Source organism: Phalangium opilio, unplaced genomic scaffold (assembly GCF_054372755.1).
Source record: "Phalangium opilio isolate 3A_F unplaced genomic scaffold, DU_Popi_V2 ptg000100l_1, whole genome shotgun sequence".
Lineage (NCBI taxonomy): Eukaryota > Metazoa > Arthropoda > Arachnida > Opiliones > Phalangiidae > Phalangium > Phalangium opilio.
This window is the reverse complement of record NW_028324203.1, coordinates 3,593,483-3,604,966: the sequence shown is the minus strand read 5'-3', so window position 1 is coordinate 3,604,966 and position 11,484 is coordinate 3,593,483. Positions and strand designations below refer to the sequence as shown.

Below are 11,484 nucleotides of genomic sequence, written 5' to 3'. Positions count from 1 at the left end.
AACTGGATTACATTCGCATTTTTCTCGACACCCTCAGAGTGCTTCGCATTATCGTAAACCTGACCAAATTCCAGCAAAATAAGATTTTCCAAGCTGTCGGGACGGTTCGGATACTTGTCGTCGACGAACCCTTTCTGGCAAGAGTCCTTGCTTTCGGGGTCAGTTTCCCTAAAACGTGCGAGTTCCTTGTAACCTATCAAAACTCTCGATCGGTTTTCTTCAAGTTAGTGTTTATAAATCTAGTGCTGTCGGATTTGTTGTAAAGGTCTTGGCCCAACATAAGATCCATAGCTTCGTATTTGCCTACTGAATTAGAAGTCAGTGATTACAATCTATAGGCAAATAATCTTTTGGACAAACTTTCGTGCCCTAACTCAGCAAAAGTTTCGTCCATATCAGCCTGGTCTCCCTTTGTCACGTTTTATGTTTTGTCTTAAATGAAGAAGGTATGCCCTTAGTTTAACTGAAATGCATTTTATTTACTTAATACAATAATACTGAAATTGACATAATGTTAAAAGCGACATAAATAAGTGTCTATCCCGGCTCCATAGCTTAATCTACCTTCCGGCTCCGTTGTTAGGTTTATCCATTGTTCGTTTTAGTCGAACACTACTTCTTTAGCGCCACCGCGTGACCGATACATAACACACATAACCCGTGACATAGTTTGCCACTATTTCCGATTTGTCAGCGACAAATTGCAAATCCATGTTGTCTTTGGAAGCCAAAAGTAGCGCGGGATAATCATTGATTTAAACTTCGTGCTGTTTTCTCGGCAAGTCGTACAGTCGTTTCTGCACCTTTTTCATTTGACGGTGACGAGTAACTGATATAATGGCTACGTTTGTTACGCTTCGAGGGAAACCGTAACGACACACTTTCAATCCTTTATTTTAAATTTTTAACCTTCTTATAACAACTGGAGGTGCATTTGTGAGTTTGAAAATTTTTTACCAGCCAGTGCAGTTTCGGACTTACCGATGCTCTTGACACGTAACGTGTTTTTGCACGTAATCCAAAATATTCTCGGCCGAAGAAGTTGTTCCGATCTTTGGAGCGTCCTTGTTCCACAATAGCATGTGGTAGTTAGGCAAACCTCGAGATTGGTATTCAACCCGCCAAAATGATGTTCTACCATGACAAGAACTAGATTTTGCTTGCACAAGACAAAGTTGTTTAACATGGATCGCACTTGGTTTTGAAAAAGCAAATTGACGCTAAGTGGGTCGAAATTCAACAATTCATCAACCGTCATCGACTCTACTCCTGGAACGTCTGAATAAATTTTTCTCAAGTGATCGTGCAGTTCCATATCATCGTATTCGGCCGGATTTAAAGTCAAGAGCCAAGAATTCTGCGGGAGTTATTAAACGTTACCAAGATAATAATGATCATTAGGTCAGTGTACCATAATTTTACTAATAATATCCTACAATTTTCATTTTATTAATTGAAAGGACCATAATAAAGATGAAAAACATTGCTGTTCATGATTCATACCAATTAGAGCAAAAATTATTTAATAGAATGTTTGAACATGAATGATTAAAAGGCCAAGGTATCCTATACTAACATTATTAATAATTATTACTCAAATAAAAATTAAACTGTTTTTTAGTAGTGGCCTTTTAAGGTAATCTCCGTTAGATGAAATATCTTATATATTGAGCTATAAAAAGTCAGTTCAGCTGTGTAGTAAAGTCAGTGTACAGTCTCATCTTGTTGCAGTCTGTTTCATTTAGTCATCATGATAGTATCTTGATAAAGTGGCACTTATCATGGATAGTTGTTGGTGCAGTAGGGCAGACCAGTAGACCATATTCACCCTCTAAGCTAAGATCTGTTAAGTTGTAGGGTAGATTGACCTTATTCGAAGCAATCCAGTCATTCAGTCGGTAATGACTTGTTTCCGCGTGATAACATTCCGACTTTGTGTCATCACTACAGTTGTCCTACACAAATGGCTCTACTTCAACCCTAGTAAATGTTGCTTATATTAGTTACCCCCGAAAGGCAAACCGCTAGTCTGGATCTCCCACTTGCCATCCTATACAAAACAGTTTTTGATCCTGAGCTCATTGTTTCAAACTGTACCTAGGTTTTACAGCAATCAGTTAATGCTCTACTCAATGTACTGATATTTCATTAAACATAGTCTGACTAAGATGCTTTAACCCACTTAGAAATATTTTATGACCATTCTCTACCAACATAATTAATAAGTATTAATTTATAATTAAGGCGCTTTGACGTTATCGAATAATTTTTCCTAGGTAACAATTAAATTTTAGATGTTTTATTTATTTAGTGCTTACTCTAACGTTCCCTTAGGAAAAATGAAACAAGAGTTAGTTTACTAAGTAGATTTTTTTGTTGCCACCAGCTTTTTTAAATAAAAATTAAATTTCTAATTATGTATATAATGCTCATTTTAGTGCATATTCTAACGTTACCTGAGACAACCATAAACAATGGTCAGTTTTTCCAAGAGTATCAGTACGTATTAATGAAAATATATGTAAAACAATGTTACTGGTTAAATTATTAACATATTGAATGATAGGGTCGCTAAATTCTGTCAGGTTATCATCAAACAAACCAATATTTAATGTCCAACCTCTACCAATCATTATAATGGAGTCCGGACATGGCGTCTAGTTCTAGGAGTTTAGTAATAAACTAACATATAACATTATTATGTTAGTTATGCTCAAAGCAATAAATTTTTAATATTTTTAACATCTACACTTTAATTTTGTCTTTATTTACCCGAATCCTGGGACCAGTAGAAAAATAAATAGGGGAAGGGTCACTGGTACCAGGACCAGTTTAATATTCAAAACACCAGGATTAGATAGAACATGCAGGGCGCCAACTCTTGCAGAGAAATTTTTAATAGGAAAAATAGGATTCGCCAGGCGAAATTATAGGATTTTATAGGACCAGATTTATGAAATTATAGGATAATATAGGACTCTTAAATGACTAGTATATAACCAGAACCGACCAATTTTAATGAAATACTGCTTAATTTTTCAATTAAAATAGTATACAATGCCTTTGCACTGCTAAGAAAAATATCACCAACTATATCACATACAGGGCTCCCACCAAAACCTCAAAAATAAATAGGGGAAAAAGGGACTTTTCACGATAAAAATAGGGTAAAATAAGGACCTAAATTTTAAAAGTAGGAACCAAAAAGGGACCACTGGTAAAACAAAATGATATCTATTCTGTGAAAATATCACAAACAGACAGTTAGGAACCTATTACTCTTTTCAATTTTTTCGACAAAATAGTATATTATTTCTGACTTTCTTTTGTTTATATTCTTATTCTAAGGGAGCGGTAGGTAAGACTTGATACTGGCTCTAATGTATAAGGAAGGTTTTCTGATTAGAAGTAACCATTTTCGTATCATGTTTACTGTTTTTTAAAAAATCCACTGAACTAGAATTTGGGCCTTTACGGGGTTCGTAATTTTTGGAATGAAATTCCCTGACTTTTCCAGGTTTTCGCTGACTAAGTTCCACAATTTTCCCTGACCATTTGCAATAACGTACAAGGCGAACATATATGAAAACCAGTCTAAATTCAGTCGAATAATTTTTTCACGAGTTGTTATTGTTATAAAAATTAGCCAATTAATTTGTTTAAATTTAACATTAAGTAAATCATAAATAACCGGAGCGAGCGAAGCGAGCTCCGCAAATTTGGGGCTCTGCTAAAATCTCAGACAAGACATTTTCTGAGGTTTTTCTTAAGGGATTATAATTAATTACTTCAAAATTCTCAAAATATAGGACTTTATAGGACAATTTGTGAAAATATAGGATAAAATAGGACACTTTCCAAAATATAGGATTTTATAGGAATTATAGGACCAGTTGGCGCCCTGAACATGTGTCCAGTGACCCCACCCTTTGACTGGACATGGTCCACTGGAGTGCCCGAAAATAGCCTCGAAACTTCATACTCAAGGTCCCGAAATTTCATTAATCAGTTCTCCAGTGTCCCTTAGTTTTTAAAACATTATGGGACATATTAAAATTTTATTGGACAATGTCCAGTGTCAAATGCTTATTTCCGGCCCTTGAGGGCGATTGTTATGTGGCGTCTGCTACAATTAGTCTAGGTATGCAGTATGCTGCTAGTGGGGCTTATTCCTGATAAGCTCCAACTACTCATAGCGGCGACAATGAGAACTACTGTAATCGGCAAGCCAACCAGATGCCATTAAAATCTGGTGACGTCACTTACTGGCACTCTTGGGGTCTGACCCAAAATTAGCCCGAGGCTTCAAAGCGTCATTATTTGAATTAAGTTCTGAAATAAGACTAAATCGGGCTCCAACATTTGCCTAAAGGCAATAATTTATTTTATGGCGTTTTTGGAGCTTCTAAAGTAGCTATTCGCTAAGCCTTCGCGTGCTGCTTTAGATATAATAAAGGGGGCTGGTTTTTGGTCAGACCCCGAGAGATTGTCATGGAATGGAATCCCTCATATCTATAGCGTTGCCTATGCACACCCACCTACGGCACCGTAGTCCTCCCAGCATCCTCAGCGGTTAGGTAGGGTCGTATAGTACGAAATTGTAAAGGACGCTCCCTCTATCTTAAAAACAGAAGCTAGTTCTCTTTCAAATAAAATGGCGCTACGCGGCAGCACTAAGAAATCGCCTACCGAAGGGTAGGGGCGTGCGCGAGGTACACTGGGAGAGATATGGTGCATGACGCTGGTCGTCCATCATCATTTCCCATCCATCTCACCTCCCTTATCCCTGCCAAGAGTGCCTGTCAGTGACGTAACGAGATTTTTAGCGACATCTGGTTGGCTTGCCGATTACAGTAGTTCTCAACGGGTAGGTTGCGTTGCTCAGGAATAAGGCTATTTTAAGTACATTCAGTACTTTGTACGGTTAATATTTGTAACGTATATTAATTTTTAAATTTTAATCATTGAAATTATTTTAAACCCAACTCTAACGTTTGAACAAGCAGACAGTGCAATCCTTTGACTCTTATCTTGAGAATATGGATTTTTCACCCTTGATGATTTTTCTTAACAATAAACCTATGACGTAGTAGTGACGTCGGCACAAACAGTAAAACAAGCTGAAGGGTGCTGCCGTAGTTTGTGAAATCACCTCAGTTTTTAGTGCTGTGCGAGTACTCGATAAGACTCGAGTACTTGATCGAGTTGTTATTTTCCCAACTGTGTTGATAAACGTTCGTGTAGTTTGAAGTAATAAGTTCAACTTAGTCTAAAATAGTTCGTTTGTTGACTGGTAATACCATTAAAAATAGACTGGAATTCATAAACTTAAATACGCAATTTATTTAAACTTGTTAAAATCATATTTAATTCGTATACACAATCCGACTAAGATTAGGTCTTGATAGTCCGAAAGCTAACATTCAACTGATAATTTGTTATCAATAATTCTTCTGACGTTATATTATATTTTAGTAGGCCAAAAAACTAGTAGTCCAGAAATTGCGATAAACAGGATAAAAAACATACTGTCTAAATGTTACCTTTTATAAATTGGCCTATTCTTTAAAGAGTTAAAAAAACTAATTCCGTTCAAATTACAACACACTCCCGCCTAATGCGAGTTTCTACGAACATTATACAATTCTACGTAATTTGAATTAATCTAATTCTAAACGATACAAAAGTTGTACTGGTCTTTTAAGTTCTGATTTTTGTGTCTTGACTAAGCATGATCTAATACGTCCATCTCGCCCTTCGTAAACTTCCTTGATTCTTCCTAGCGTCCAGAGATGACGTGGTTGTTTTGGTTCGCTGATTAAGACGACTTCTCCTTGCTTCAAGTCAGATTGTTCCTTGTCTTTAGATGGTCTCTGATGCGCTGAGCGTAGCTCCAATAAGTACTCCGTACGCCATCTTTGGCAAAAACGATTCCGAAGTGTTTCTCTGTATATACATCTTCTGTTTAAGTCGCTTCGCTTGTTAGAGATATTTTCTCCCGCCAATGACTTTGCTGGTAATGGATTGAGCCGCCTTCCTATGAGGAAATGTGACGGTGTCAACGGTGATGGCTCATCGGAATCACTTGTTGTATATGTGATGGGGCGTGAATTGACTACTGCCTCAATTTCGATCAGCACCGTCTCTAATTCTTCGTACGATAATTCAGCTTTACCCAATGATTTCTTGAGACAAGTCTTGACGGTTCCTACTTGTCGTTCAAAAAATCCTCCTCTCCAAGGAGCGCGTTCTATATTGAACTTCCATGTGATTTGGTTTGAGCTGAAATAATCCATTAATTCAAGTGTCCAGATTTTCTTCCATAAACCTTCTAATTCTTTATTAGTTTTCTTGAAAGTTTTTGCGTTATCGGAAAATACGATGGTACATAGACCTCTTCTGGATATAAATCTTTTAGGCTCAGGATAAACTTTGTAGCACTTAACTCTGTCACCAATTCCAGGTGTATCGCGCGTGTCACGGCACAAGTGAAAAGAGCCACGTACACCTTAATATTCGAATTCGATAGTTCTGGTTTAATAAGCAGTGGACCCATGAAATCAACTCCTGTTGTTTGGAAACTTGAAGCTTCTTGTATTCTCTCTCTTGGCAATGGTGCTATTACTTGGGAGGCTGGCATCAATTTCAGTTTGCGGCAAATTAGACACTTCGCTATCAACTGCTTTACTAGTTGTCGTCCCTTTACGATCCAGTATTTTTCTCTAATATATGTTAGGGTTGAGGCAACTCCGAGATGAAACACCTTTTCATGGCAATGCATAACTTGCAGTTTTGTAAAGCGTTGGGACTCGGGTAAAATGATGGGGTGTTACTTTGCGTAACTGAACTGTGATTCTTGTAATCTCCCGCCAACTCTAAGCAAATTGTCTTCATCAAGAAAGGGGTTGAGATTCTTAATCTTGGAGTTTTCTTCTATCGGTAGATTATTTTTTAAGTTGTAGATCTCTTGATGGTATTCGTTGTTCTGAGAAACCCTGACCCAATAAGCTTCCGCGCTTGTGATTTCTTCCGTGGTTATTGCTTTAAGATCGTTCTTGTCTTTGTTTCTTTTATTGTTAGTGAATCGTAAGATCCAAGCGGTAATTCTTAACGGTCGCATTAGCGAACTGTATTTGTCCAAGTCAAATAAAGGTTTCCTTTGGATTTGGATTTTCGAATTTGCTGGTAGCGCGTACTTGGGTCTGAGTTCCATTTCAGCTTCTTCCTTGATTTTCTTTCTGGATTCTGACTTTGAGTTTTTAGGCCATTCGACTTCAGGTCTCTGGAGAAACTCCGGTCTTTTCCACCAATTAACGCCTTGAATAAGGGTCGACATTTTGATACCTCTGGTTAGTAGATCGGCTGGGTTGTCTCTTCCACGGATATAAGACCAGTTCTCTGGTTCAGTCAGTGTGTGGATTTCGGTTATTCGATTCGATATGAAAGGTTTCCAATTCTTGGCTGACCCTTTGATCCAATGATATGTCGCCATTGAATCAGTCCAGTAGAATAAAGACGGGTTCTCTTCTGCTAAGTACTGTGCGAGTTTTTTGGTTAAACGTGCTCCTACTAGAGCTCCTAGTAATTCCAATCTTGGTATGGTGATTGGTTGTAGAGGTGCTACCTTTGTCTTAGAGGCTACTAAGGTTACGTCAATTGATTCGTTTGATTCGGTTCGAATATAGACCACAGCTCCGAAGGCTTGTTCGCTAGCGTCACAGAAACAGTGAAGTTGCGTTGATACTTCTACTTTAGCTCCAGATATGTAACATCTTGGTATGGTTAGATGTTGTAGTTCGTGCAATTCTGAGCACCATTCATTCCATTTGAGGACTATGTCATCTTTCAGTTCTTCATCCCACTTTAATCCCTTTCGCCATATGCTTTGATATAGGCATTTCACCCTTACAGTGAAAGGAGACAGGAATCCCATCGGATCAAAGATGCGCGAGGAAGCTTGTAATATATATCGCTTGGTGTTTTGCCTGGTTAGAAGGAATTCGAGCAATGAGTCTACATCGAATTTGAATACGTCTGTTTCTGGTATCCATGTGATTCCTAGAACTTTCATAGGGCCTGGTGTTCTTTGAAGACTCAATTCGACCTTGTCTTTGGTTTCGTTGGGAAATACGTCATTCCAATGTTGACGCAATTCTTCCGAGTTCGTTTGCCATTTGCACAGTGGCATTTTGGCTTCCTTCAAGACCCTTTCACAATCTGTTGATAACGAGTAAGCTTCATGGACATCGTTAGCTCCACCTAGCAAATCGTCAACGTAGAGTGCTTCGTTCAATAGCTTGCAAGCTTCAGGATAGTTATTTTCATAGGCTTTAAGATGTTTCTTGATCGTTGCGGCGAGTAAGAACGGTCTGGATGTCACTCCAAATAATACTCGAGTCATCCTATAGGTGATTAGTTTTATATCTTTAGTTTGAAGATTTCCTTCGAACCATAGGAATCTTGTGACATCCTGATCCTCCGGTGCTAACTTGATTTGAAGAAATGCTTTTTCAATGTCAGCCATAAACGCAATAAGGTACGTCCGGAAGTTAACCAGTATTCCCAATAATCCAGGATTCAGATTTTTTCCCGCGTGTAAACAGTCATTTAAGGCAGGTGGATTCTTCTCGTGCGCAGATCCGTCAAAAACTATTCTTAGCTTTGTTGATATTATGTCCAGTTCTATTGCTCGGTGGGGAAGGTAAAGCGTTTCACCCGGAGTTCCAAAATTATTTTCTGCGACCTTCTCGATGATTTCCTGTTTCAGGTAGTCATCAAAGACCGCTTTATGTCTTTCAAGTAAACTCGAGTTAACTTCCAACTGCTTCATCAAAGAATAAAGTCGTTTCTTTGCTCCTTGGAAATTGTCTGGTAAGTAATTGTGGTCTTGTTTCCAGGGTAGTCGTACTTCGTACCTGCCATCTTTTCGTGTGATTGTGGAGTCGAAGAATTCCATCGCTTCTATTTCGGCAGGTTTCTCTTGTTTAGGATCATCTACGATACCCATGGATTCTAACTCCCAGAAAGTTTTCAAGGTTTGGGAAATCATTTGATCTTCCGATATTTGACTAACGGTAACGCTTATTACTTGTACCATTGACACAGCTACATTGAAGTTGGTTGCTGGTAACGGCCCGTTTATGGGCCATCCAAATATAGTGTCCAGGGCACAGAGTGTGTCCGTCAGCCGTACTACTGCTCCTTTGACTATCTTCCAGTAGCAGTCACTACCCAATAGGATTGATAATTCATTAGAGACATTGGGGAACTTCGAAGGAGTGTCTGCCATTTTCAATCCTCTAGCTTCCATTTTTTGTAGAACGTCTTCGTTTGGAACTTCTAATAAAGCGCTGCTTATTTTGGGCGTTTCTAGTGCTTCGCAGGTCAATCCTCTGGATCCGCCTGTACTTCTTAAAGTGAGTAGAACGACATTTCTCGTTTCTATTTTCGGTTCCCTTCCTTCAAAGCTATCTATTCCCACCACTGTGTTTCCTAATAGTGGCAAGTTCAGGGTTCTTGATAGTTGTTTTGAGACAAAAGTTCGTTGGGCTCCGTTGTCTAAAAGACAACGTGCGATGGCTACGGATTGACCTGATATAACTTCAACGCAGGCGGTTTGAAGATAAACGTTACTATCCATGCTCCCCATTGTAGACATTGTTACAGCTGAGCCGGTTTCCGTTGGTCTTTCTTTATTATCAGTAGCGTTTTCTTCTATATTCTGATTGTTGCTGGCTTCTGGGTATTTTACAGGACAAACTACTTTGTCGTGATGCTTTCCACAAACTGGGAATTTTAAGCGACTACGGTGACCGCAAGTCTTAGCCAGGTGTCCTATCCGCGTACAGATAAAACATCGTCCATATTTCTTTAACGCTTCCTTTCTTTCGACGTACCTTAAGTCGTTGCATTCAAAAAAGTTGTGATCTCGTTTATCACAAAATATACAAGTCCTTTCTTCGATCTAGGGGGTTGACGTTAGCGTGCAGTGTTAGAGTAGTAGGTTGCGCTCTGTGGTTTCTATCTTGGGTCCAACGCGTTGGTTTGTTCTTGAGGGGTTCAACTGCTTTCGTTGTCTCGTTCCCTCTGATTTGGGATATTTCGTAAGCCTTTTCGCGACTTTACACTTCTTTTCTTAAAAATTTCAGAATATCTTCTGCCTTCAAATCGAATTGGTCATCAACTGTCCGAGTGAAGTGAAGGGTAATTTCTTCTGGAAGGTTTTACAGCATTTGCTCGCAAAATACTATTTCGTATGTGTCTGGACCGACCCCTAATGTTTCTAGGCTTCTGATTTGAATTTCGCAGTTATCATAAAGTTTTCTAAGCGCAACGACGTCGTTAGCCTTCTTAATATGCGGGATATTTAGCAATTTATTCAAATGCGCGCTCTTAACCTTTTCTTTCTTCCCGAAACGTTCTTTTATGAGTTTAATAGCCTTTTGATAGTTAGCCTCTGATGCTGATAACCCTCGGATAGAGTTCATAGGCAGTCCTACCAAATACTGCTTCAAGTAAGTAAATTTCACGGAACCATCCAAGTCCTCGTCATCGTGTACCGAGATTGAAAACTGTGACCAAAAGTCTTGCCATTTGCTAGGGTCTCCATCAAACTTTTCAATGGTTATTCTAGGTAGCTTGACATGTTTAGTTCTATTCGCGCTTGTAATTGAGCTTGCCACTGCCGCGTTAGCTCGGTTAGCGTTTAGCAGACTTTCAATTCTAAGTTCTACAATCTTCTTAAAATGAATTACTCGTTCGTCCCATTCTTCTAAAAAATCTATTTCCCTTTCGCATTTTTCTGGATCAGTTAAGTGGGTTTCGATTTCTTCATTAAGGGGATCTATTTTATTTTTCTTATCTTCGAGTTTCGGTAAGCAGGCTTGTAACTCGGATAAATCGCAGGACGCGTCATCATTAGCTAATTCTTCATTTATTGTATTCATAAGTTTCTTAGTTTAATCAACTAACCTTTTCCTCTTTTGAATAAGCTTCTCTATGGCGTTCATTTTTAATGTATGCTTAATTCTTCTTACTTCGTTGTATGAGTTTCAGAGTTCGAATAAGACCGGCTGGGTTCCTGATATAGTTCTAGCAGAGAGTGTCGCGTATTGAAAAATAGTTTTCACTCACCAAAGAGCTGATATGCAGATTTCGATATCCGGTGATTTGTTCTGATCGATTTCAACGGTGTTCTACCAGTCCCGGGTTTCGGCACCATGTTATTTTCCCAACTGTGTTGATAAACGTTCGTGTAGTTTGAAGTAATACGTTCAACTTAGTCTAAAATAGTTCGTTTGTTAACTGGTAACACCATTAAAAATAGACTCGAATTCATAAACTTAAAGACGCAATTTATTTAAACTTGTTAAACTCATATTTAATTCGTATACACAATCCGACTAAGATTAGGTCTTGATAGTCCGAAAGCTAACATTCAACTGATAATTTGTTATCAATAATTCTTCTGACGTTATTTTATAT

General features: G+C 38.5%; 1 protein-coding gene across 1 annotated transcript; it reads right to left on the bottom strand.

Annotated features, from left to right (window-relative positions):
* Positions 1 to 4,137: 4,137 nt before the first annotated feature.
* LOC149632470 (uncharacterized) lies at positions 4,138 to 10,946 on the bottom strand. The gene is made up of 7 exons (XM_089851130.1): positions 10,228 to 10,946; positions 9,949 to 10,086; positions 6,834 to 9,896; positions 6,626 to 6,720; positions 5,694 to 6,508; positions 4,267 to 4,366; positions 4,138 to 4,214 (listed from the first exon to the last, which is right to left on the bottom strand). Exons 1-7 carry the CDS (start codon positions 10,944 to 10,946, stop codon positions 4,138 to 4,140), a joined length of 5,007 nt encoding a protein of 1,668 aa, XP_089707256.1.
* Positions 10,947 to 11,484: the final 538 nt, after the last annotated feature.

Excerpts from the sequence above, each read along its gene's own strand:
- LOC149632470 (XM_089851130.1), bottom strand. The coding sequence starts at position 10,946 with ATGAATACAATAAATGAAGAATTAGCTAATGATGACGCGTCCTGCGAT. Across the intron at positions 6,721-6,833 it reads TCACAGTTCAGTTACGCAAA|AAAAATACTGGATCGTAAAG; the intron begins GTAACACCCCAT and ends CATATATTAGAG. Across the intron at positions 6,509-6,625 it reads AATTGATGCCAGCCTCCCAA|GTGTACGTGGCTCTTTTCAC; the intron begins GTAATAGCACCA and ends TCGAATATTAAG.